Source organism: Corvus hawaiiensis, chromosome 18 (genome assembly GCF_020740725.1).
Source record: "Corvus hawaiiensis isolate bCorHaw1 chromosome 18, bCorHaw1.pri.cur, whole genome shotgun sequence".
In the NCBI taxonomy this organism is placed as follows: Eukaryota; Metazoa; Chordata; class Aves; order Passeriformes; family Corvidae; genus Corvus; species Corvus hawaiiensis.
Genome location: NC_063230.1, coordinates 13,019,359 through 13,045,441, shown reverse-complemented (window position 1 = coordinate 13,045,441; position 26,083 = coordinate 13,019,359). Strand labels below are relative to the sequence as shown.

General features: G+C 41.3%; 3 protein-coding genes across 5 annotated transcripts in view; all 3 read right to left on the bottom strand.

Moving 5' to 3' along the window:
- Positions 1-399, bottom strand: part of DNAH10 (dynein axonemal heavy chain 10) — a 51,646-nt gene extending 51,247 nt beyond the window's left edge. Inside the window, exon 1 of the mRNA XM_048323174.1 lies at positions 170-399. Within this exon, the coding sequence (XP_048179131.1) occupies positions 170-386 (217 nt within the window). The 5' untranslated portion in view covers positions 387-399. The remainder of the gene's footprint in view (positions 1-169) is intronic.
- A 563-nt stretch (positions 400-962) lies between these two features.
- ATP6V0A2 (ATPase H+ transporting V0 subunit a2) lies at positions 963-15,832 on the bottom strand. Of its 2 annotated transcripts, XM_048323013.1 has the most exons (21): positions 15,656-15,726; positions 15,037-15,215; positions 14,229-14,307; positions 13,154-13,251; positions 12,199-12,336; positions 11,762-11,862; positions 10,967-11,093; positions 10,115-10,197; positions 9,676-9,769; positions 9,147-9,359; positions 8,458-8,608; positions 7,621-7,760; positions 6,722-6,879; positions 5,678-5,768; positions 5,261-5,379; positions 4,608-4,818; positions 4,361-4,480; positions 3,733-3,852; positions 3,443-3,560; positions 2,873-3,044; positions 963-2,004 (listed from the first exon to the last, which is right to left on the bottom strand). In XM_048323013.1, exons 3-21 carry the CDS (start codon positions 14,242-14,244, stop codon positions 1,902-1,904), a joined length of 2,373 nt encoding a protein of 790 aa, XP_048178970.1. In that variant the 5' UTR covers positions 14,245-14,307; positions 15,037-15,215; positions 15,656-15,726; the 3' UTR covers positions 963-1,901. The 2 variants fall into 2 exon arrangements, with proteins under 2 accessions (XP_048178970.1, XP_048178968.1); XM_048323011.1 differs by lacking the exon at positions 15,037-15,215 and having other exon boundaries at positions 15,656-15,832.
- A 1,083-nt stretch (positions 15,833-16,915) lies between these two features.
- TCTN2 (tectonic family member 2) lies at positions 16,916-25,679 on the bottom strand. Of its 2 annotated transcripts, none has more exons than XM_048323156.1 (18): positions 25,544-25,679; positions 24,654-24,767; positions 24,285-24,358; positions 23,956-24,151; positions 23,648-23,748; positions 23,203-23,399; positions 22,848-22,971; positions 22,204-22,339; positions 21,491-21,556; positions 20,964-21,092; positions 20,633-20,710; positions 20,240-20,320; positions 19,814-19,925; positions 19,325-19,428; positions 18,868-19,018; positions 18,116-18,241; positions 17,939-18,027; positions 16,916-17,162 (listed from the first exon to the last, which is right to left on the bottom strand). In XM_048323156.1, exons 1-18 carry the CDS (start codon positions 25,626-25,628, stop codon positions 17,056-17,058), a joined length of 2,070 nt encoding a protein of 689 aa, XP_048179113.1. In that variant the 5' UTR covers positions 25,629-25,679; the 3' UTR covers positions 16,916-17,055. The 2 variants fall into 2 exon arrangements, with proteins under 2 accessions (XP_048179113.1, XP_048179114.1); XM_048323157.1 differs by lacking the exon at positions 25,544-25,679 and adding an exon at positions 25,094-25,221.
- Between the last annotated feature and the right edge of the window lie 404 nt (positions 25,680-26,083).

Sequence of the window (26,083 nt, the reverse complement as noted above, 5' to 3'; positions counted from 1 at the left end):
ATGGAGAGGCAGGAAAAGAGGTAAAGACACAGCGGTCATGGGGCTACGAGTCAGCAGATGGGACAAAGAGGGGTTTGAGGGAGGGGGAAACAGGGAGTTGGGACCAGGCGGTGCCTAGGGAGAGCTCAGCGGGTCAGGGCAGCGGCACCCTCTCCCACCCACTCCTCACCGTCCCGGCCGGGCCGCTCGGCCCGCAGCAGCAGCAGCGCCGAGCCCGCCCCGCTCGTATCCTCGCTGCCCTCGGCGCCAAGGCCGAAGAAGCGCAGCACCAGCCGCGCTTCCTCGCCGCGGCTCAGCAGCTCCTCGAAAGACGCCGGGTCGCTCAGACCCAGCAGGGCGAGCGCTCGGTCCCGCAGCCACTGCACCCGCACGTCGTCCAGGCTCATGGCGGCAACCGGCCCGACGCCTCCCGGTGGCCACGGCAACGGTGCGGGGAGGAGCGACGGCTGCTGCCCGCCTTGCGCCCGCTTCGGGAAGCTCCGCGCCCGCCTCAGGAGGCGCCTCGAGCTGCCGTGTTCCCGTACAGAGCCCGCCCCTCGCGGCCGCTCCTTCCTCTCGGCAGCGGCCGCCCGTGCCCCTCAACACCGGCCGGCTGTCACAGCGACTCGTTCCCCTCAGTGCCAGTCGCCCCTCACGAGCGCTGGTTCCCCTCAGCACGGGCCGCCCCTCACGAGCGTTGATGCCCGCGGCACCGGCCGCCCCTCAGCGCCGCTCGTTCCCCTCAGCGCCGCTCGTTCCCCTCAGCGCCCGCCGCCCCCCACGGCCGCTCGTTCCCCTCAGAGCCGCTCGTTCCCCTCAGAGCCGCTCGTTCCCCTCCGCGCCGCTCGTTCCCCTCCGCGCCGCTCGTTCCCCTCAGAGCCGCTCGTTCCCCTCCGCGCCGCTCGTTCCCCTCAGAGCCGCTCGTTCCCCTCAGCGCCGCCTGGGGCAGGGAAAGGGCTACGGACAAACACAGGGCCCGCTCGGCACAGCGCAAACGAGGCTTTATTGGGAATTCGTATGAAACAAGTGCAAAATTTAATTTGTGCTGTTCGTATGGCACAGATGTTAAAATATCATGGCAACATCCCCACTTTCACACCGATACAAAAATAATATAAAACGATCCCTGCCCACCTGTTCGTTATAAATTAGGTTCTACAACATCAGGTAGAGCTCTGTGTGTGTCCTTACAGCCAAACAGAAACAGGGAGCGAGGCCAATTCTTTATTCCATGTGCAAAAGTTATTCCTCACTACAGGGGAAAAAAAAGAGGAGTAATACTTCTAATCCTGCCTTCTTCCAGAACATTAAATATAAATATCAGTGTGGCTTCCAAAAGCTTAAAGTAGTAACTCCGGGAAGAACCCAGAATGAATAGATAACATTTCCAGTGCAATTTTAAATATGGCCAAAAAAGAGCACATTGCATTGGTGTATATAAATTTACACTTCATAATCATCCTCGAATACATCCTGAAAACAGATATTGCTTCTATTGCATTGTTGAATGGTTCCCAAAGTGCACAAGATGCAGCTGGGTTAAAAATGCGATTAGTAATGGATGTTTAATATAATGAAAAGTCTTTCAGATAACTTAAAAATAACCATTCAAGAAAATAAAGAGACTCAAAAAAAAATGCCTACATGGGTTTCAGGACAAGCAGTAACAACTGGGTTTTTTAAAGAATAAAATTAATTTACAACATTAATTTATCAAGAAAAATGTACATTTTATATATTTTACAAGACGCACCAGATCTGCTATGTCTTGCTATGGGAGGTATGTTTTACAGAATTATTTGGCTGCATTATAAGGCAATCAGTGAAAACCACTTTGTTCCACAAGAAACCATTCATAGGCAAGATCCTATCACGTGGTTATTTGCAGGCAATTCCAAACATTTCTGCTGACAGCAGCCAAACTATAATGCACCATCTTTATTAAAATGTAAAGACATGTGCTTAAAAGAGAAAGGTGTAAACTTGTATCCTCCACCGGAGTAAAATTTGTTCTGAAATTCCACCCTGAAACGAGACAAAAAACCAGAATCTGTACATGAATCCACAATGAGTTTCCAAGGGACACAACTATGCAACACAAGAGGCTGAACAAAACCAACTCCACTCCTCTCACTTGTTTTCTGTGCCGCTATTTAACCTTCCCACCATAGTCCCAGGCTAACTTCATGTTTCTCAGGAGACCTACACGCACTAAACTGGGCTGGAATGGCTCATTTCTTACTTCTGGATTACTAATTTGTTTCTGAGTGACTTGTAGTTAATTGTTTTGCAAACATGCAATATCATGAGGACAATCTGTCATGTACGGAGCTCTGCCTCCTGTCTTTGAACACCATACGCCTTTGTTTAAGCTGTAAATTTCATCAGGTTTCAAATTAAACATGCTCTGAATCCACTCCAAAAACCAGAGCTTGTGATATTAAGACTAGGAAAGGATTAAAATACTTAGGGGTTGGCAGCCCCACTGATATATATGTTCCATTGAACCAAAGAAGTGAATAGACTGAAACCATAGAGAGAGATAAGCAGGCTGAAATTAAAAATGCTTATCCAAGTTACTAATAGTCTACATTATGAAAAGCTGCAATACTACAAATCAAATGTACTTATATTTTGTGAATGTGGTTGAAGTTAAAATGCATCATAAGCCAATATAATATTTGAATCTACTGAAAATATTCCAGAGGAACAATCAAATCCAACTAATAAGCCATTTATTTAATGCAATTACATAAATGTATTGCAGTAGCAATGAGGCTGCTGAATTTTACACGTTCCCTTTTTAATAAAACACCTAAAATTTTGCCATAAAAATTCCTCTTAAACAAGCCAGTATATGCTAAGGTGGTATACAGAAAAAGAATGAACGTACCAGTGAAGTCGTATAGCATGGAGAAAAGCAGAAAGGCCCTCCATGACCAGCAGAATAAAAACTGTCAGCACAGCAAAGAATGCCAGAACAGGGATTAGCAGCAAGACACCATACTTGGTATCCACACGGAGACCCACTCTCATCACCATCTGCCACAGAACTTCTGACAACTCTTAATAAAAACAAAAAAGTTGTCATAATTAATATTGATACTGAGTACATTCACCCACTGAGCCACTCTGACCAGCTCATTTAAACAATATAATAGCACCTGCTGAACACGGGATCTATAAGCAATCCACCTCCCCAGAGAGCTGCCCCCAACCCCTCAAATATTTGAAGACACAGCTCAGTGTCAAAATCAGAGAGCAATATTTTACATAAATTCATAGTTTTAGTCTGGAGGCTTCCATAGATCATGATTAGTTTAAATAGGGATTTGGTTTTAATTAAGAAAAACTGTGTTTCGTAGTAGTTATCACTTGAACAGGCCAGCCTCCCCCTAACAGCATTAAAAATCAAATGTAGGAAAAAAACCCCAAAAATATCAAAAAACCCACCCCCACTTACGTGCATGGGCAAGACTTAATGCCCAGAGTCTCAGGTATGAGGCTGTGTTAGAGATGCATCCCAGACAGTATTCAATGGTATGAATTGCTTGATTCATAAAAACATCTGCGAAGTTCAGCTAAAAGATTAAAAGAAAAGATAAACTTGCAGTTGGGAATCAAGGTCTTTGTAAAGGCTCAGCTGATTTTCTTCAAAACTTCTCAGCATGCAGTGTACAGGTTATCTATTGACTGCCCCCTTCTAATTTGTTTTTAAGAACACAGAAACTAGAGATTAAGTAAAAACATTACCTCCTCTGCATCGCCCTCTCTGTGCCCACTGTCTGAATGATTGCTGCCTTCTTCAACATCATGACATGACAGGAGACAAAGTTCTTCTTCACTTTCTTTTCGGATAAGCTTGTAGCCACTCTACAAAATGGGAATGTATTGTCTATTCAAGCAGGCTGCCACTGTCCTTTTTTAAATTTACTTAAAAGCAGTCAGTCACAGGCAAAGGCAAAAAGATTTATAGGAACAAAGTACTATTATGTATTTCAGTCCAAAACTTTCCAAACTGAGCAGAAACTGAAGTGATAGCACAAGGAGTAATGGGGTCAAACTGAAGTTTAGGTTAGATACACAGAAGAAATTCTTCCCTGTGAGGGTGGTGAGGCCCTGGCACAGGTTGCCCAGAGAAGCTGTGACTGCCCCATCCCTGGAAGTGTCCAAGGCCAGGCTGGACGGGGCTTGGAGCAACCTGGGATTGGAAGGTGTCCCTGCTCGTGGCAGGGGGTGGAATGAGATGAGCTTTTAAGTTCCCTTCCAACCCAGCCCAACCCATTCTATAAAATATCCAGTAAGGACATACTCTGTGCACTACACCACCAGCTGAATTCTCCTACACTGAGGAAATGTGTGAGTGCCTGTCAGTACTTACCCTGTACATTCTTATGCCTCGGCCTCCGCTGTGCAACCAATATAAATAAAGTGGTTTGCCAAGCAGCATAACAGGAACACAAAGAAAAGCAACACTAAGTAGAAACTTCTGCAGAGGAACCTGTTTGAGGAGGGGGGAAAAATTAGATTAGATTACAAAATCCAAAGTAGGAAAACCCATCCCTGGTTCCTTTATTATCTGCACAGGGAGCACAGGATCTCCAAAAGCCTGGAAGAACATTACTCACCTGGCCATTGAAGAAGCTCTTTGTTTCACCACTAGGAAACAGGAACATGTTAATAAATTGAATCAGAATGCTGGGGGCAGATGTCGAGTCCTCTGCAGAGTATGCCAACCATTTAAAGAAGATCATGAACACCAGGTAGCCAAATATGCACAACATGAATAAAAGTTCAGGAATAAAAACCAAATAAATATTATAGGTCTTCTTGAAATGCCTAAAAGATAAAAATGGGGGAAAAAATAAAAAATAAGTTTTACAAAGAAAGATCAACACGGCCCAAATATGACTTCAATAAAACAAAGCACTGTTAAACAGCAAGACTGAGACTACAATCCAAAGCTGATTTTATTCAGTGAAATTTTAATCAAGTATTTCAGTGGAAATGAAGACTGTAAGAAACATGGATCTTTATTTACCAACAAGTGAAATGAAGTCTTGTATTATTTTGTTTTGGGATTTTTTACTATAATACTGAACCATCATCTTACACCTGTGAAGGAAAACCTGTCCATTATCGTCTTTTTTTAAGAACAGTTTTCACCGTTACTATTATTCTGTTTTCAAAAAATAATTCCAGTTTCTCTTACAAGATTAACTCTTATAATTCCAGACTTTACAGAAAATACGTTAGTATTATTTTAACTTCTTGTACTTACAAGTGGTTAAACAGCCCCAATACAACTCCAAAAGTCATGTGAGTCACTCCAAAGATCACAGACATTTTCATTTTGAATGAATTCAAAAATGTGAGACGGTTGCTTGCCAAATTCCATATCTGAAGAAGAAAACACCAAACCAGCATTAAAAGAACACCATAACGGAAGGAATAAACCAGTATCCTTTTTCTATTGGAGACCAGAATTCTCACTCAGATGGAGGTCACAACTGAAATTTGAGTTTTGTAAAAATAGTTCTATCTTTGACTTGTCAGAAGAAAAGGTCTTGTTGAATGGAGAATGCAAACAGAAATGTTTTTTTTCCACAGTAAGATTTATCTTACATATACACATACCAAAATCTAATGGACAAAAACTGATCATCACAACTGGATAATTAAAAAGAATAAAACTAACCGGGTCAATTCCAAAGGGATAAACTCCGTTGTATACACCAGAAACATTTGGATCCAGTGCTAAATATCGATTAGCTCTCAGATCCGCAGGGCTGCAGTGAAAGAAAAACATACTCACATTTGACACTTTAAACATAATGACAACATATACTTTCAGTTCTGCAGGACACTGCTCCTGCTTTCCTTTACCTAACTCACCCACTGCCACACTTCAGAAAAGGATTGCTAAGTGCAAAGATCCTGATTAATAAAAACAATAGCAAAAAAACCACCTAGAACCTCACAATCTGGGTTTAATTCACAGTATCTTTCAAAAGAAAGTTTATGGATTTTATTCCACATTCCCCTAGAACTGAAAGTTTCATTTTAAAAGTTCACAATTTGCTTTTGCATAAAATTGACTGTCAAACACCCAAAGAATAATTGCTACCTTTTTTCCCTTTTGCATTTGGGGAAGTTTCTACTTTATTTTCATATAGTTTTTAATTAGCACACACAACCCGTTCGCATTTTAACCAAAGCCAGTGGTCTTGACTATTTTAAGCCACATCCTGTTTTGTAAGGCACCATGAGATGCAAGCTGTGAACACTGAAATACCAAAGGGCCATGACACCTCAAATCAATGACGTTATCCCACTCTGAGAAAAACTAGATTTGACAATTCACATAGACTATTTTTTAAAATTTTTTTTCAATTTTTTTTTACTATCATGAAAAGCTGTGCAGAGACTAATGATTGCAAGGTAATTAATTTACTTCATTAATAGCTGATTTATTTTAGTAGATGCTAATGCTGCTCAGCTATTCACTCCAGAAGCATGACCTAGGACAAATTCCTCCAAAACTAGACCTGTGTTTTCTATTCCTCTGAAAATCTTTATATATACATACACACACACCTGGAAAATATATTAAATGGAGACAAACTAAAACATCAACGTAAAGACAAACCATAACAGGACAGTTAAAACATGTGAACAAAAGGGTTAAACTGCTGCAGGAAATACATCTCTGGTTTAATGGTACAGCAAATATGCTACTCACCTCCAAACCTTCTGTTCAAACATTGCTGAAACATTCCATCCAGATCCAAATATATTTATTGACTTTGAAAAACAGTCATTATAGATCAATCCAGTGTATATAGAAAACAGCCCCATTAACAATATCACGTATCGGCCTTCAAATAACATTTTCATTATCTGTCAGTATTGGAAAAAAAGAAAAAATAGAGACTATCATCTGTTATGTGAGCAATGGTTAGCTACACATTTCTAAGAGAAACACATTTTTGGACACACAAAGACTTCTAAAAACCGAAATTTTTTTGTGAACAGTCATTAAGGAATATGAGCTTCCATGACACACACCGAGACTTTTCTCACTGGCATCCTTACAGTAAGGAAGTGTCTTTCTAAGCCGTTTCCTTCCTTGGACTACTTTACAAGAAATTACACATTTGCAGCCATTCTTAATTAAATACAATTCTAATGAGAGACACAGGTGTTCCTGCATTCCAACCCATATGATTAAAAAATTAGTTAAAGTGAAGTTTAATAAATTTCAAACTGCAACTCCTTCTAGAAACAATAGGAGGTGGAATTTGAAAAATTATTTTTCTCCTCAGGTTGTCACTGTAATGCCATTCTGTAAAACACATCACTGAGTAGTCCTGGCAGAAGGAAAGACAAGCTTAAAAGTATCAATTAATTTTTTTCTAAGTCTTTGATACAACTTGATTATTTCTGCTCTTTCAAGGAAAGTGAATAGTATTACTAAGGTATTACATTAGCCTCAAGGGCGGCTTTAAACACAGAAAACCCTAAAAGAATGAAAAAAACTCTAATTAAATACACATGCAAAAACCAGTACTATTCAGAAACACAGTGGCTATTCAAGTGATCTGGCTGGATGGGAAGTAAATAATTTGTAATTCCTTTTACCTCATCTTGTGCTCTTTTTAACCTAGGGTGGTTTTCATACATTATCGTCAGAAGTGCAAATATGAACATGAGTAGCCCATGCCCGAAGTCTCCAAACATAACCGCAAACAAGAAGGGGAAAGTGATGATGGTATAGAGAGCTGCAAGGGTAACACAACAGATTTCAGGCACAGCACAACAGATGATGTTCTGTCTGCATTATCTCCAAGCAATTCCATACTTAAATCTCTCAAAGTTTTTAAGTTTGAAAGACATTTCATCCCCTACTCATACACCTTTTACCCCACACTGTTTAATGTTTATTGTGTATCCGTTAGCAATGACAACTTCACAGTTGAGCAGTAGCTGACAATTCTGAGGATAACAATATGAGCCCAGGAAATAAAACCCAACCACAGCTCTTATTCTGTGGGTATTTCAGGTCTATATCATAAGGAACATTCTGCTGTGCAGAATGACAATCGACATAGCTACAAGTATATATTAAATGGGCTATACAACAAGCTGAATTTTTCAAGTGATGAACCCCACACTTCAGTAAGATCAATAACCACTGCCAGTTTTCTTTTTTTTTTCCCCTAAATATCTTCCTTACCCAAAGTAAAACATATAAAAGAAATATTATACAGCTTTAATCACTACCTTTCATGCTAAAATTACTCAGCAAAACCAAATCCCATCTTGCTGCTTGGAGCATTGTTTGTGCTTTTGATGAGGTACTAAAATTTCAAAACAGCTACCAACAAGCAGTATGACTGTCACCATTTGGCCTTTGCCAGTGTCCAATTCAGCAGCAACAACAGCACAGCGCTCAGCTCAGCTTTCAGAAGGACCAACCTGGATTAACTTCCCCATAGCTTCCAACTCCGTAAGCATCAACAATGCTCTGGAACCCTGAGGTGAATTTATTGGTACGTATCAGAGTTGGAGGAGGTTGTGTTGTTGGGATGGTATTCATGAATGAGGAAATTGTAGCTCCGCTCTTCCTCTAATTACACACAGAAGATACATTTGTGTAAGAACTCTGTTAATCTAATCAAAGTGAAAACATTTGCTCTATCAGCAATTTCACTGATCCCAAAATACCACTAAATTAAGCCCCAAGTTTAACATTTATCCCTTTGTGCCCCCTCTAAAACTATTATGCACAGTGTTCTAATTCTTACTTCATATCAAGGATCAGATGAGACTCACCAGTCAGTATCATAAAACAAAGATTTGTTATTATAAATTCTCTCTTATAATACAAAAACCAACACAAACGAACTGGCACATTCTCCATGACTGCAAACAGCACTGTGAGCCCAGCTGAACTCAAGTCCAACAAAACAGTTATTCAAGGAAAAAAAACCCCACCACACACAACACTAAATAAAGGCCCTTCTTATAAAAAATTTGTTTTATACAGAGGCCCAGATCTGCCTGTGCCCACTTTTAGTCTACTGTTAATAGTTATTTTCTTTCCTTATCTGTACAGTTAGTTCAAGACAAAAGCTTTAACATCAGTGAGCATTCAGGTGACTTACTGAGCCTTCCTCCAACGCATGGCGCAAATTCTGGAGATCAGCCACTGGACACCAAACCTCAGCAATTAAACATTTATTTGTGACATCGAAACTGCACAGGTTGAGGACGTGGTAAATGGCTTTCATCTTCTTCACTTGGATAACCCAAGTATAGATAGATTCTGATGCTTTATACAAGACCTGGCGCAAGTATTCCTCAGTTTTATTCAGCACCTTTGTTTGAGAAAAACCAAAGATTTCACTGAGAATGTGACAGTGGTTGTGCTGACCACAGCAAGAGCACCTTGTACGTGTCCAGTGCTAGGCATGGTTTTAGGAGGGCAAGCAAACCTCTGCTGAAAACAGAAGTCAATGCCAAATGCTGTGAGGTTTAACAGATACGTGCAACATGAGACCAGGGACACAACTTACTGTCACATCAGCTCCAAAGCTTTATGTATGTTAGAAACATGTATTTAACACTGTGATCCATCAAAGGATTTCCTATGCTGCAACATCTCCAGCAAAAGGAAATCTGTCCTCTACTCACTGTTTCGAGATCCTGAATACGAACATTGAGTCCTTCGACCACTGCCTGGCGCTCCTCAGTGGTGTCTGGGTAGGGGAACACGTGACAGCGATAGCTGCAGGAACACAGGTTTGTGTTAAATGACCAAACTCCACCAAAACACATCACACAACCCCCTGCCACAGTCAAATCTGCAACACACCACTCAATAACCACAGAACAGATTCAACTCAGAGGAAGTATTTCGGCTGTACTTAGTAAAGACTGCAAGAGAAATGACTCACATGTTTATTTGTACACTGCGTAATTATAGAGCTGGATGCAACAAGGGGAGGAACAAATTTAACTTCAAAAACCTTGTCTGAAAATCAACACTTACAAGAAAGGGGTGCAGGGAAAAAAAACAACTAGAAAATAACCCAGGTATGAAGAAATTACACATATTAGTTTTACTTCTTACCAGTCACAAATCTTCTTAACTTTTTGGCCAATTTGTTCACCCCAATAGGACACTAAAAAAACAGCCCACTTTGTGGTTTCACCCTAAAAAACCATAAGAAGTAAAGTTGATGAAGTTTGTTTTAACCAGCAACTCCACCATGACATAATTATAGAGCTAAATAACAAAGCTGAACAATAACAAAAAGCTGTGTTAGTAGCATTATCACTTTAGTGAAAATTAAACAATAAAATTCAACTGTGTCAATATCTCTCTTTTTTTCAATATTAGAAAAAAACAGAAAAAGTTTCCAGGGAAAATCAAAGAAACATTGTATTTTACTAGGTCAGAATTCTTACTAAGAAAAGAGTATTTTTTAAAAGGTAACAAATTAGAATCCAAGCGAGAAAAAAAAGTGACAGATTAGGCTGCCATAATTGCTGATTTATAAAAAATGAATTTTATAAGTTCACAGGAAAAACTTCACAGAGAACTAGCTGTACTTGACTCTGTCTTAACTACTGAATGAACAAGTGAAATGGCCATTAAAAGGCAATGCACTGTACAGACCTAGTTAATAAATATCCAAGCAGCCATTTATGCCACGTATTTTGATCAAGGTGGCCAATCATAAAGTCACCACTATTCCACAATAAAGTTCTGCCCTCCTCAAGCTGAGCCACAACAAATCAATTGCCACTTCTACAACCTCAAATTTTAAAATCTTACAAATTCTAATACTTCAGAATAGTTTTTCCTCCAAGAGCACTGGGAAATCATTTCCATTCACTGCAGACAGACCTGAGCAGCAATTCTTCCAAATCATATGAAAAGTACAAACAAAATAAACTGATCATTACAATGTTTACTCACTGTATCTGGATCTTCCAGAGCCTTATCCAACTCTGCATATGTAAGAAAGGGATAGCCTTTACAGACTCTCCACAGCATTTTTTCAAATGCTTCAATCTTTGCTATGTGAACTAACCCAGATATGAATCTATGGAAAAGGAAAAATTTGGAACATAAGATAAAACTTACAAGAAAAAAAAATTTTTAATTCAGAGTACATCACCAAAATAATTTAATATCTGCCATGGCTAAGGAAGGAAGCATCACCCTGAACAGGAAGCAACTGGTACAGAAAATACCAGTTTGTGTATAAAATTTTTATTTGCAAAATGAACAGAGTACAGACCTGAGCACACAACTACAATACATCTAACTGGTTATTTATGTGATAGTGAGGTTCCTTATTTTTCCTTGGCACGATACCCTCTCATAACAATGCCATAGACAGCAGTAGCCATTCAACATTTCAAAGGCAACACAGTTAATGTTACATTTACAACTGACACTGCCAGGTGATTAAAACACTGTGTGTTTATCATAGAAAAACAGTTTAAACAGTAGAAGGAAGTACTGATTTAGAGATTTTCCTTTATACACGTCCTTGGTTTCATAGAAGCTTTGTGACAGCTTTTTTGGGCGCTGTCCTGTTTATCTCTTCAAATAATCTGGGTTTGTTACAAAGGTACATTGGGGCCAGACTCCTGTCGTGTCTAAAACTGGCACGTCTGAAATCACTACAGGCCATCTTTTAAGAGAACAACCCATTCTTTACAGCCCCCCACGAAGCAATTCTGAAACAGCACATGCCATACCCACCCCAGCGAGGCACTCAATCTGTGCGTGCGGTTGTAATCCACCAACGGCTCATTTTCCACAGACTGGAATTCTTCAAAATTTCCATGTAAATGGGATTCATACTTGCAAATAAAAAGAAAGAACATGCATAGCTTTCAGGGGAAAAAAAAACCTCATTCCGTTATTATTCTAAGGAAGAAAAGGTAATTAAGTAAATTGTTTAGTTAAAAATACAAAACTCGTTTCCGTGTTCAATTCAGGCAACAGAGAGATCCTGGGATCTCAAGTGCACTGCTCTTAGCAATTATAGTCAGTGCTTCAAAATTACACTGAAAATTTCTTAGCATGACTTAGGCACCAAAATAACACAACTACACCTTCATTTGCAAACTATTCAACAGAGAAACTCACAAAAATGCCACACAACAACAATCCCTGTCAAACACCCCAAGCAGTACCTCAGGTGTTCTCCTGACAAAATTCTGTGTGATCTGTAACATGTACTTGTATTCTGTCAGTTCAAGCAGGTTTTTCCTCAATTTTTCTTTGTTTTTAGTTACTTCCCTCAATTCTGTTTCCAGCTTCTGCAGCTGTTCCTAAGACACAGAGTAAAGATACAGAATCAGTTACAGGATTTTGGAAAACAGAGTAGGATTCATTTTCAGCACATATTAATTTGACACAATGATAGGAGTTTCCCATTTCTTAATTAACTAAAGCTCCATAGGTTTTATCCCTCGGTCTGCCTAAGACTGCTGTGTATTGAGTACACTTGATCCTCCACTGGCATCTGTTCAGTCTGCTGCTCCGCTCCTAATTTGTGTCAAAATAAAGCAGACCTGGAATTAGAATTGCAGATAGCACAGGGTGGAAGATACCCCATTTATTCTTTTAACAGAATTACAACAAAACAGAATGTTATTCAAAATTACATCTGTGCTTTACAAGCTTCTATATCAAATGCAACACCAGAAAAAGCATTCAGAGAACACAGCACCACGTTTTGCTGTGTGACCAGCACCTGCAGAGCCTTGGGCAAGTAAAAATCCCACACATCTGGAAATTTTGGATGCACAAAGAGCCTTAGATAAGTCCCAAAGCAATAAATGAGGCTGAGGGACTACACCTAAAGATAATTTGCCTGGAACAGTATAATGTGCCAATCCATCAAAATACAACGGATAACTGCCCACCTCCTGAGTTTGCTTTGATCCTTTCACAGGAATTTTGTGCTAATAGCAAAACCTCACTGGCTTTGAAGTAACAGTGGCAGCAAGGAATCAGACAAAAAGAAAAACAAATCTTCCACTTCTGCCCCCCCACCACACCCCGGTAATTTAAGTCATAAGTAATAAGATAGTAAGTCATTAAGCCTGAAATTAAGACTTTGGCATCTGGTTTAGTGGAAGTTACCTTGATTTCTAAAATGTGTTTCAGCAAGGGGGCAGGAGGAGCAACATCTCCTTCAGGAAGTGGAATATCTGCTTTTTTAATTTCTTGTACTAAATACCCTGGAGTGAGAAGAAAAATAGAATCAGAAAGGAAGCTGCATTGCCTACACTTCCTAGAGTGCTGCATAGTTGACCTTCAGCTGTTGTTGATGGTGCTGATCACACTGCAGCATCAGGCCCTGGCTATTTTATTCATTCATTTTAGCAACAATGCACGCACAGAAGTCTTCAAAAACAAAGAGTGGTGGGGATAAAACATGCTAACTATTCCTGTCTTGGAAGTCTGCAGAAGCAAGCAAACTTCAGAGGCTTCTCTTTCCCAACAAGTATTTTCTAAGAAGCTTTTACCATTTCACAGAACCTCGTTGTTGCTGCATGATACCACTTTCTGCTAATCGTGCAATTCTTTCCCTTTCTGCCAGAAACAGACTTGCTGCTCACTGACTCATGTTTGGAATAAAAAGTGTTCAAACAAAGTGGCTTAAGCAACCTTGACAACAAATGCAACTCACATTGGGCAGGGAGATTGCCAAAATAGCTGCTGGGATGGTTTGGCATGACCAGCACATGCCTCTGGATGGGAGATTCCAATAAAAGGAATCCTTCAATTGTAACTTTTCCTCAGGATACACTGAAGACATCTGCATCTTGGCTGTAACGCTCTGCATACCCTTCTCTATTCATTAATTACCATGAGAACACAATTAATAACTTGAGGTATTTTTGAGGGTGCTTGGAAAATCAACAGAATTGAGTTACACAATATGAAAAAACAGAGAATATCTTACAGCAAAGCTTCCATTTTCCCAGCAGGGTTTTAAGCAGTCAGTACTGAAATGGCCTCAATTATTTATCAGCAACACATTACAACTGTTCTTTACTTCTGAGCTTAAAAAACCCCACCAAATCTATATTTGGTGTAAGTAAATTTCACAGCTCACAAAACCTGGGAAGGTTAAAAAAACCCCGTAGCTGACAGTAGTGCCACTCTAGTAATACCACAGGTGAGAAAGGGCAGACATGAAAATAAAGCTCACCAAGTATTCTTTCCATTTCTTCACATTTCTTCACTTCATTCACATATTTTCTCTGAAATACACTTACATTTGGGTTAAGCTGAAGGAGAAGGACAAAATGCTTATTAGGGATTTGAAATAGTAACCACCTCTAAAAAACCACAGCTGTTCCTGCAACTTCCTGGAGACAATTTGCATGAGCTCTGTGCTCTAAGTGCTTTTCTGCTGAGAAGGCACAAAAACCTACAAAGATTACAAAGTCTTCAAATAGCAGAGCTGGTTTTATTAAAGCAGAATTATCCATGCCATTGGGTAGTTTTAATCAAACAACAAAATAACAAGATCTACTGGAAAAAAACATTCCTAATCTTATTTCTACAGTTTTAAAATATTGTTTAACAAGTTTATTAACAAACATTTCTACAAATTTGTTGTGATGCCTTTCCACAGTCTGTTTGAACTATTACATTTTACGTACATTCCCATAATATGAATGTGCAATGTGCAAATGACTACTTATCCAGCTATGAAATCAGAACCACTAATGCATTATTTCTACAATAAATGATGTATCAGGTAACTAGAATGACATCATCAAAATATTAAACATACACTCATGTAATAATTCTTACAGATCTGCCTCCTCCTCCCTGCCATATTTACTAACTAGCTGTTAATTTAAGTCCTCCCAGCTTTCTCTGCAAAGATTTTGCCAGCTACATTTCTAGTGTATATTTGGAAGAAATTCTGAAGTCTCAGTCAGCAAGCAAAGACCATATAATTATGATGAGACAACGCAGAGACAAGGCTAATTATTGCCCAACCCAACCTTATGTTAGGCAGGCAGTTTCCTCCAAGGTGTACTGCCCCTCCAGGAACAGGAACCTGTGATCAATAAACCCACAGAGCAGGTGTCTCTGCCGGTCTGTCAGTGGGGCAGATGTATCCATTAGCAGTGCACACACACTCAGGCTGAAGGCGGGGCAGGGGCTCTCCCATGGGATCCTGCTGCAAATAACCCCAAGTTTAAGCTACTTCTATGAGAAAGATGGGACACAGCCATCCCAAAGCATTCCTCCCGAGAGCGTCGGGGAGGCCGGGGCTCCACACTGACTTCCCATCACTCATCCCACCCACCCGGACGGGATTCTGAGTCACCTGCTCTGGGTGACCCTGCCTCGGCAGGGGGTTGGACTGGGATCTCCAGAGACCCTTCCCAACCCTAACAATTCTTTGATCCTGCTTTCAAGCGAATGCCACACAAGGACGGGCCATACACCTGCCTGTCGGAGTCGGGAAAAGATGGGAATGGAAGCAGTTTCCACCGCCCCATCGGGCCAAACCCACACCTTCCCGCCGGCGGCGCCGGGCCCGGCTCGGCCCTCACGCCGGCCCCCTCAGGATCCCCGTCCCCCCCGCGCTGCCCCAAGAGCCCCGCCGGTACTCACGTCTCGGAACTCGGCCAGGCCGCGCTCGCCCACCTCGCTGAGGCACTCATAGGCCGAGCCGCTCTGCAGGAAGAGCTGTGCCAGGCACACGGGCTCGCCGCGGAACAGCGCGCCCATGGCGGCGGCACCGCCCGGGGCTCCCGGAGCGGGGGGCTCAGCGCGGCGGGCGGGCGGAGCGCGGCCGGGGGGCGGCCATGGCGGGGCGGAGCGGGCCCGGCTGCCGCTTCCGGGGCGGGGAACGGGCGGGGAACGGGCGGGGAACGTGGCCGCAACCGGCGGCGGCGCGGGCCCGGCTCGGGCACTGCCGGCGGAGCTACCGGGAACGGCAACCGGCGCGCTGGCAGCCACGGAGTCCCCGCTGGGAGGCTGCCGTGTGAGAAGGAGAAATGCAGGCCTGAGAAAACATCGCAGAATCACAGAAAATGCCGAGCCGGAAGGGGCGAAAAGGATCATCGAGCCCCACTCCTGACCCTGCACAGCACCGTCCCCCAGAGCCTCACCGTGTGGGCTTGGAATTGACCTTAATATCACCCAGTCCCAACCCTTCCTGCCGTGGGCAGGGGCACCTCCCGCTAGACCAGGTTGCTCCACTTTGAACACTGCCAGGCTTGGGGCATCCACAACCTCACTGGGCAACTTGTTCCAGTGTCTCACCAGCCCCAAAGTAAAAAATGTCTTCCTAATATCTAACCTCAATTTCCCTTCTTTCAATTCGGACCCATTACTCCTTGTCCTGTTCTACAGTTCTTGATGAAGAGTCCCTTTGAGGTTGCTTTGAGGTCTCCACACGACATTTTCTCCAGGCTGAACATCCCCAGCTGGAGCCTGTCTTCATAGGGGAACTGCTCCAGTCCTCTCCTCAACTTTGTGGCCCATCCAAACCACAAGAAAATCCCAAACGTTGTGTTTCATCAACCAAGGACAATGAGTAGATGTTTTCTACACCCTGTGGAGCCCAGGTCAGGCACAGCAGGTTGTCAATGCAAAGCATTTGCTGGAAAAGAGAATTTCAGGTCAGCACATGAAAAGAGCTGAAGCGTTATGACTTCTCTGAAGTGTGAGAAGTCTGCCCACTGCCCCAAAAATAGGTGGGCATGAGGGGTTTACTGTCAAGAGGAGCTTCTACTCGAGGAGAAGAGAACCAGCTTGAGAGATCAATGGTCCATCCATGAGGACAATCCCAACCCCGCTGTAGCCTCTGGGCTGGACTCGCCACCTCTTGAAGTCAACTCTGCACTTTGCTACTCCAAACACAGAGTCTAGAGCTTGAAAATAATTTATTACTTTTTGTTTTAAATAACAGACATTTTCTGTAGCTGTAAAAGTACTGATTTTATGTATCTTTAAATGTTTATATAAATTGTCTACAAAATCCAAGAATATTTCTCCATAATTTTTACCTATCTCTTCCATAATTTAGAAAACCAAGGGTTGCTCATAATTGCTGCAAGTAAAATAAGAAATGCCAATAACAGGCCTTTAGCAAGACACTGGGAATATGGTTCTCCTGGACAGAAAAGAAAAAAAAAGTGTAAGCATATGAGAGCTAAATTTTAGTTTATACAACAACCCAAAGATACAGATTAAAGTATATGCAAAGACCGAATAAATGATGTGGTACAAAGCAAAAAAGTCAGATGCTTCATACTTATAAAACTTCATACTTTGTATAACTTTAATCCCAGAAGTTGTGCAGGTAAGAAACACAGGCAGTTTCTTTCTGAACAGAGTCCAGGTGCCTTGATGCCCTTTGAAATGCCAGTCATTTAGTTTACAGAGTCTCCCACAAAACATAATCCACCACAGTTTTATACGGAGGAAATTTAAAAATTAACTGTATTAACAATATGGCAAATTTTTACTGGCAGAGTGAAAAACAAAGTCTTCCTCCACCCTTCAAGGGCAATGACACACACTGACAATGTTACAATCACAGAAACAATATCATAAAGCCACATATTCTCCTTTGCCTTAGCCAACACACCTCCCTCCAAATTCCATAGGGGAGTGAAAAAGAATCTCTCTGCCAAACTGATACTCATAAAATTTCAAGCTTATCCAGAAAGTACTCCTAGTAATTATTTTTTTCCACTAGTCTAAGTAAGAAATTAATGCATTGTCAAGGACACAATTAAACAGACTTTTTGGACCGTGCTTTCTGAAAAATAAAATTTAATTCCCCACCAGAAAGCACTTTCAGACTGAACTCCACACATCTAATTATGTTTCAAAAAAATATGGCCTATTATGTTTTGCAGCATCCCACATTGTTTATAATTTTACCTGTGTAAAAGCGTGTCAACGGATAAAGGAGCTGTGGCCAGCACACGTCATTTTGATTGCAGTCAAATTCTGCATAAATCTTGTGATATCTGGAAAAAAGTAACCTTTTGGTCCAGGCTATTCATGTTACATCAGCTGAACATAATGGCAGGTCATCAACGTTTTTACCAAAACTACCTTGTCACTGGAATGGGTGGCTGAGCTGGGACTTCAATGAACTGAACAGAAGCGGTGATGGGAAGAAAGCTGAGGGTGTTTTTGCAGCCAAGCCCACACTGGAACTGCCATAAGACTGTTGAGTAACTGTAACAAAAAGCATAACTATTGCTTGAGGGCTGTAAATGGAAGTTTAGAGCCTAAACACAAGCATGAAAGAACAAAACACACAGTATTTATGAGGAGGTTGATAATCCCTGGATTTTCCACATCGTACAAGGGGAGAACTTGCACAATCTGGAAATGAGGTAAAACGGAACAGAATCCCATTTATTTGATAGGGATTGACTTGGTGGAGGGGAGGAAGTGTTTGCAAAGTGAAAATTCCCTGTTTCAGGAAAGAATAAAGCATTTAGCACAGCTCCCAAGAGCTCTGCAATGGGGTAAGCCAGAACACAGAACAATCTTGTTGCTTCCACCACATGACTCCTGATGGGATGCCCCGTGTATGCCTGCTGCTGGCAGCATCATATGTTTTATTTAATGTTTCAATGAAGTACGAAGATTATCTGCTTTTAATCATTAGTTCTTTCTTTAATTTTCATTTCAGAGGATCAAAGGAATTTGGGTTGCAAACATAAAAGGCATGTAAAAGACCAGAAGCAACAAAACCCACCCTTTTTGGTTGTAAATTTACATCAGGTATGTTAGGTAAGCAAGGGCCAAAATGAAGCACTTATTTGTCAGATAGCCAGAGACACAACTCACTTTACCTGGTCTGCACAGCAAGAATCTGCTGCTGGGGAATCCCTTGCACTGCTCCCACTTTAGCAAAGATTATGCGAATATTCAGGTTTGCAGGAATGTCTGGACAAATGCCTTTCAAGCCTCCAGTGCTCACATTAGAACTAAATGCATCAAGGCCTATGAAGGAGAATGGAGGTATTAAATGTAACTATTAAAATCTTTCTCTCTACAAAAACACCTAAAGGAGTAATTTATCAATGGATAAATACCAAGTCATATGTGTACAGGCTGGCAGTAAAATATGCAGTATCCATAGACATATTGAATTATGTGCCTGTGTGTACACATATATGGATGGATGGATGCAGACACACATATCACTAGCTTTAGGTATTTGGAATTACATTTTGGGTTTATTTTGACATGCTTTATTCACTGTATGGGAATATTTAGACTACAAAGAACAACACAAGCCTCACTTACGTATAATTTCGACCCAGTCATTTAGATCACTGTAACTGGAATTGTCCCTCTTTCCAATGTGAGTAGCTTGTATTAATGCATTCAATTTCTCAGTTACATTTCCTCTGCAAAGTAAGAATGTAACATCACACAGAAGGTATATAAAATAAATAAAAGTCTTACCACTCTGGGTTGCAGTATTACTGTATCATAAGGTCAGTTTCCTCTGAAAGATGTTACCACACAACAAAAATAAACTTGAACTACTGAAGGGAAGAAATGGCAAAGCACTGCACCCAACACGATCATCATTTGAGTAAAGACTGAAACCATTATTATGATTTCCCATTAAAAAACAGAAGTGAGACTATTAACCACAGAAAGCTGAAACAAACACATGAACATTTAAAAACAATGTATCAGTGCTGATGGAAGGCACTTGTAGACAGTCATGTAACAACCAACAAGACGGATGCAGCAGGGAGAAACAATTCAGCTTGCGTAGTTTACCTTAAAAGGCTGCAATCTTCATTAATATCAACTTCTAGAATGCACCCAGAGTATGAGTCTACTCCAAATAAAACTGGTCTGTAAGTTGCTGATGCACATAAACCTCTGCCAGCTGTGAGATGAAAACATTTTTACTTGAGCTTTCCTGTTATCCACCTCTGGATCTCTAGCTTTCAATTTTGTGCAAAACATCAAACATTAGAATGCAAATTCAATGTGGTATAGTTCAAAAATAGACACAAGTCCATTCAATTTTGCAAGAAAGCATTAAAGGTTTTCTCACTGACCTTTGAAAGTTTGGGAAAGAAAAGCAAAATTTGGCAGAGATTTTTAACTAAAATATGTTTTTAAAAACCCAAAAACCAAACAAAGCTCCAACATTTTAGCATTAACTACAATTGAAGTTGCAACCTCACAAGCCAATACCTGGCTGCCAAATGTTTAGGCTTCCAAGAGGATCAGAAGAATTCATATTTGCAGCTCTCACTGGTTTTCCAGCTTGATATCCTAAATGTAGAAGGGAAGATTATGAACACTGTAGAAGAATCTATAAGCATCAGCATTGTTTAAAGAGTAAATGTCATCAATATTGAAGTAAATGACATTTCCATTACAGTGGGAATGGCCCCACTTTAAATAATCAATATCTATGCAACAAAAGCCTAAGAACCAGTCACTGCTATTGGCAGTGCAGTAAGGCAGGAAGGTGAAGGCTGGCAACATAAAGAAGTACAAAAGAAATACAGAATGTAATCACTGATAATAATCTATAGAGTACAAACTTTTTTACTTTAAATAGGCAAAACGAAGTATTAATACCTGGATTCTCAAACAGTTCCTCTCCATTAGTACTCTTTAAACTTAGAAATTCGACAGTGAATCTTTGTGTCAGTGTTTCTGGTAAAAGAAAGAAGTAAATAAGTAAATTAGCAAAATGTATGTTCTGTGCAGGACACAAACTTCTGTCTTTCATTAGTGACAGAGGATTCAAATTAACACAAATTAATGGAACTCAGCCCCATACTTTTCTTTCTAGAGTCCAAGGGAAATTATTTTTAAGAAAAAATAGTAAATAGGCAATTCTATCACAGAATTTCCATGCAGAAGAGAAAGAAGTAAATCAAAAATCATAAAAGAAATGTCAGGATACCTCCATCACATAAGCTTCCAAAGAAGACAGTGACATTTACTTGCTCAATGTTCTTGTCTTTCCAAATGAATTTATAATGTTCTGCAAAAGTTACATTTTGACACAGAACCTCAGCAGCATGAAGGCTTTCTGGCAGAAGAAAAAAAAAAGGAAAGGTCATAATGAAAACCATTCTAATTAGAAAGCTCTGCTACTGCAGATGAGAAAGAACACATTAAAACCTTGGCAAAATTCTGGAAATTACAACATTCATCTTTTTCAGAATTTATTTTACTGTTTCAATGTGCAATGGTGCAATCCCTCATGTACACAAGGCAAGGAACCTGATTTCCCGACCAGCTGTAATGAACTGGAGTAAATTAAATACTTCCTGCTTTGCAGGAAGCCAGTTTACTTTTTCAGTATTAGGTAACATACAGGATTCCTCCTAAGAATTGCAGCAGGTAAACATTTTAGACATCAAAAGAATCTATTTCATATACAATCCAGGTTAAGTAAGAAACATTAATTAAATGGAAGAGACATACCACTTTCAGTGATGAATTTGCCCCTGTCAGTGATGGGTCTATAGACAACATTTTGTTGAAGGAAGTCTGAGAATGAAAAACAAGCAAAGACTTCTGTTTTCACATCCAGGGTGCAATCCTTGTTGTTATGAAAACTGAGTAGTAAATTATTTAGAAAAGTAATTTTGGTAAAGGCACAGACTGTTTATGCATTTTGAAAGCACAGCTCATTATCTCTGGGTCTTACATAGACAAACAAAATTAGACTATTATGGAGCATAAAATAAAATATCTTCATGCTGGTAATCACATTATCTCAAACTCCAGAATGACTCTTCCTAAGTACATGCTTTTGTAACACAGAAAGTAACCACTTCTCACTAGCTCTAAAATGTTGATGCTGCACCCTCCTGACAAAAAAAGGGCTCTGCAACAGTCTGAAAATGAAAAGTGGGAGTGATGCTGTTCAGAACCATTATGAGTCACCAGGAACACGTAAATGGGAAACAAAGGCCAATCCCTTTATTTCTTATCTCCTAAATCTTGGGAAACAGTGGGACACTTGCTAGAAGGTCATGAGAAACAGGAACAGAACATCCCCAAATGCTGAACTACGGCCACCAGATATCACAGATGTTACATTTAGCTACTGTGCCAACAGCCCTTGGGTTTGTTCTGTTCCAGCAGCTCTGAGAAACATGAAACACATTCCTGCTTGGATTTCTGCAGCATACCTGCAGTGCCAGTGTTTATCCTCACGTCATGGGGCAGGCCTTCCTTGTAAGACTCCAGATTGGTCAGGCACTTGACATCAAAGTTGTGGAGAAACGCTACGGGAGCATTTCCAACACACTGTCCAGCCATGGATTGCTGTGGGTGGTTCACAGAAATAAGGATTTTCTATCCCCTTGCTTTTCATTTGAAGATTATTTCTTAGTGAAATGCCCCACGTGTGCACTACAGCCACACATAACACTTTGACAAGCAAGCTATCTGATGTTATACAAACACCTCAGCCTTTGGCAAAACAGAGGTTAACACCTTAAAAACGCAGCTTTAAAAGTAGTTTCAATGTACACTACGACTTCATCTTCATTTTTGAAAATAATTATAACCAAGAAGTGTCTCCAAAATACATTACCTTTTGCAGGGATGGGCAAGGGGATGAGGAAAGATAATGTTTACTTTTAATAAAGACTTTGTTGTTTTGGTTTGGGTTTTTTGGTTGGTTGGTTGAGGGGTTTTTTGTGAAAAATACACACCACCACTTTCCAACATCAAGTTGCTGAAATCGGATGCAAAGCCATCAGGAGTGTGATGCAGAGAGTTCCAAACAAACTAAGAGGAATCAAAAGCTCATAAAGCACCAAGTGATTACCTGGGGAACAGTAAAATACTCATCCTCTTCTGTTATAATTGGATCTCCTTCTCTGTAACCAGTGAAAGGTTTCCCAGGAGAAGTCTGTAGAGGGATCTTGAATGAAGGAACTTCCGCTGTAGAACTGCAGACAAGTTTAAAAATTAAACAGGGCTTTACTCTTTACCTCACACAAACAATTACAGGTTTGCTTTCATGTCCCCTGTTCTCATACATTACCAATGACAGTTCTCCACTTGCATTTAAGGTTCACAACCTACAGCCCTAATTTCAAAGTAGCTTTCATTATAAAGACAGGTTATACTTTTGGTTGCATAATGAGTGTGATGAGAAAATAAATTTTCTTAAGACTTACGTAGAGCCATGATAAAAATAGCCAAGAAATGGTGTGTTGTCAAGAGAAGACTGTACACAAAGGAAGGGAAACCACTCAGGGGTATATTCCATTGACTGGGAAGAGCACAGCTGATCAAAAGGTGGGTTTACATCCCCACCAAACACTCCAGTGAAACATGATCCACTGAATAACTGCTGCAAGTCTGGTGTACACTCCTGAAAGGGAAAAGAATGGCCACTCTTTAGCAAGGTAATTGCAATACTCATGGCACTATAAAGCCAAACTTACAGGTAAAGCAAAGAACCTTGTAGAGAGAACATATTTACTTTTAGAAATACTGGAATATCCAAACACAGCCTCTGGCCCATCTAGTCTGAAGCATTCAGTATCTCTCTCTCCCCACAGACAACAGAGTCTAGAAACTTTGAAAACACTTAATCAAAGTTTAACAAGAAATAAGTACCAGATCACAGCAACAACGAACATCACAAGCTCCAGCTGTTAAGTTACAAGGACAAGAGCCCAAGGGCTTAAATGCCTGGTTTGGGATGATAGTTGCATTTTCTGTAACAGAAACAGAAGAGAAAATTGGATTAAGTGGACTGGAATCCAAATAAAAAGACCATGCACACTGCAGTTTATTCTGTGTAGAAACCTTTTTTGAAATTTCATTCATGATTGCTCAGTATCTCTTATTGCTGCCCAAATCCCGATCTTTCCATACAGAGAGGAAAAGAACAGCCAAAATGCCATTTCTTCTTTAGCACTTACCTGACACATTTCCTATAAAGGAAGAGTTGGCAAATATTTCAGCTTGGATCAGGAGCTGTGCCAGCATCACTGAACCACGGCAAGCTAAAACCTGGAGTGTTTCCACCATGCACAGAGGTGAGGAGCAGCACTCGGTGGCGTTGGGCAAACACAGCTCCAGAGTTCTGGTCAGGCTTACAGTCACCTTGGCAGTGTTCTGGAAAAACACAAAATAAAGTTTGACAGCTCTGATGGATTGTATTAAATTGCTCTTGTCTATACCATTCATCAGCTTCTGAGAGAGAAGTTGGAATGAAGTGGAATAACAGAACAATCAGTATTTTACATACCACACCAGGTGTTACAACCAAATTCCAATCTCCAGCTCTTTTACTTCCGCTGCAATTTGCAAGTTGCAATTTTCCTATAACAAAATAAAAATTTTAGAGGTATTCCACTGTCATTTACAAAAGACTGGGAAATAAGAAGTACATTGAACCTCCTCTTGTGTTCCAGGTACACCCTCAGGCCCAGCTGACACGGAGCCAACTCAGAACTAATGGCTCAATCACAGAAATCCTCTGGAATTCCTGTTTCAGTAATTATTAAAGCACTAAATTACATGCATTACCATTTTTCCAGTAATTTTAGTGTCAAAAAATATTAATAATTCAAACGTATTTATTTACATGGGGGGGAGGGGGTTGAAATGTTCTTACCTGTCTCTTCATCTCTAGGACTTAAAATTATAGAAAAATTAACTCCTGAAGAATTCCCAAGAAAAAGTGAATTGACTCTGGGCCCTGACATATGAATAAATGAAGGCTGAAAGACTAAAAAAAAAAAAAAGAAAGAAAGAAACACATCTTAACACAAGTTTACTGAGAAAGCGAACATCTGTAAGACATATAGATCTTATGCTTGGGCTAGATTATTACACTTTTAGACTTTAAATTGTCAGAAATAAAACAAAAATATCTTGTAATGCCTAGTACAGGGTTGTATTTACATTCTTGCCACGTGCTGGAGGAGTGGGTGTAGCTTTCTATGCCACAAGTTTATAATTGTGAGGATGCCCAGTAAACAGGCACAGTAAAATAACATGATGGCACTTACAGCCCACGCAGATACTACACAGCTCAGGCAACACCATATTTACCATTTCTTGCTGACTTCAGCTTACACTTTTTAATTTCTTGGGGTCATGAATTGTTCCAGGGATGTCCCGCTACCCGCGATCCAGGAACTGCGGGCTCCTGCCTTCAGCATGTGGACGCAAGGACAAGTCTAGCGTTCAGAGTTGGCAGTTTCACCGGATTTTTCTTTCTAGACTTTCCCAAGGTGGAAAGGTCCGACATAAACAGCTCCACCCTCTCCCTCCGAGTCCCTCCCTGTGCTGAGCAGCGGCAGAAACTCCGGGGCAAGCACGTTCTGGTTTGGGGAGGGGCGCCCAGGACCGTGCCTTGGGGAGCCCTCAGCGTCTGCGCCGCCTCCCCTCTCGCCCGCCCGGGCCGATCCCGCCGCGGGCCGACCGCCATCCTCACAGCCCCGCCCGTCCCTCGCCCCCGGAGACCGCCATTCACCGCGGCCCCTCAACGCCCTGACCCACCGGTGTCGCCGGCCGGCTGCCCGGGGCGGGGAGCCGCCCGCAGCAGGAGCAGCAGCAGCAGCGCCCCGAAGGCAGCAGAACCCATAGCGCTACGGCGGCCGCCCGGCCGCCATCTTGCAGCGCCAGCGCGGCGCCATGGCAACGCGGAGGGCGGGAAACGCCGCCATGGCAACGCGGAGGGCGGGAAACGCCGCCATGGCAACGCGGAGGGCGGGAAGCCGCCTCACGGGAAGGGCGGGAAGCCGCCTCACGGGAAGGGCGGGAAAGGCGGCGGCCTCCGGGGGAAGGGGCTCGGGGAGCGAAGGTGGCGGCGGGGCAGCTCCAGAGCCTGCGCTCAAACGAACAAAGCTAACAACGCTAACAAATAAGCTCTAAGTGTGTTAGGAAAAAAAATTAAAGTTTAGGGCTCTCAGACCCGGGGGAGGATATCAGCATGGTTTGGGAAGAGGGAGTACTATGATAATGAACGTGAAAGAATGCAGAATTCATGGGGCAGCAGGACATCTGGCTGGACTTCCAAGTTAAGGAAAAAACTAATAA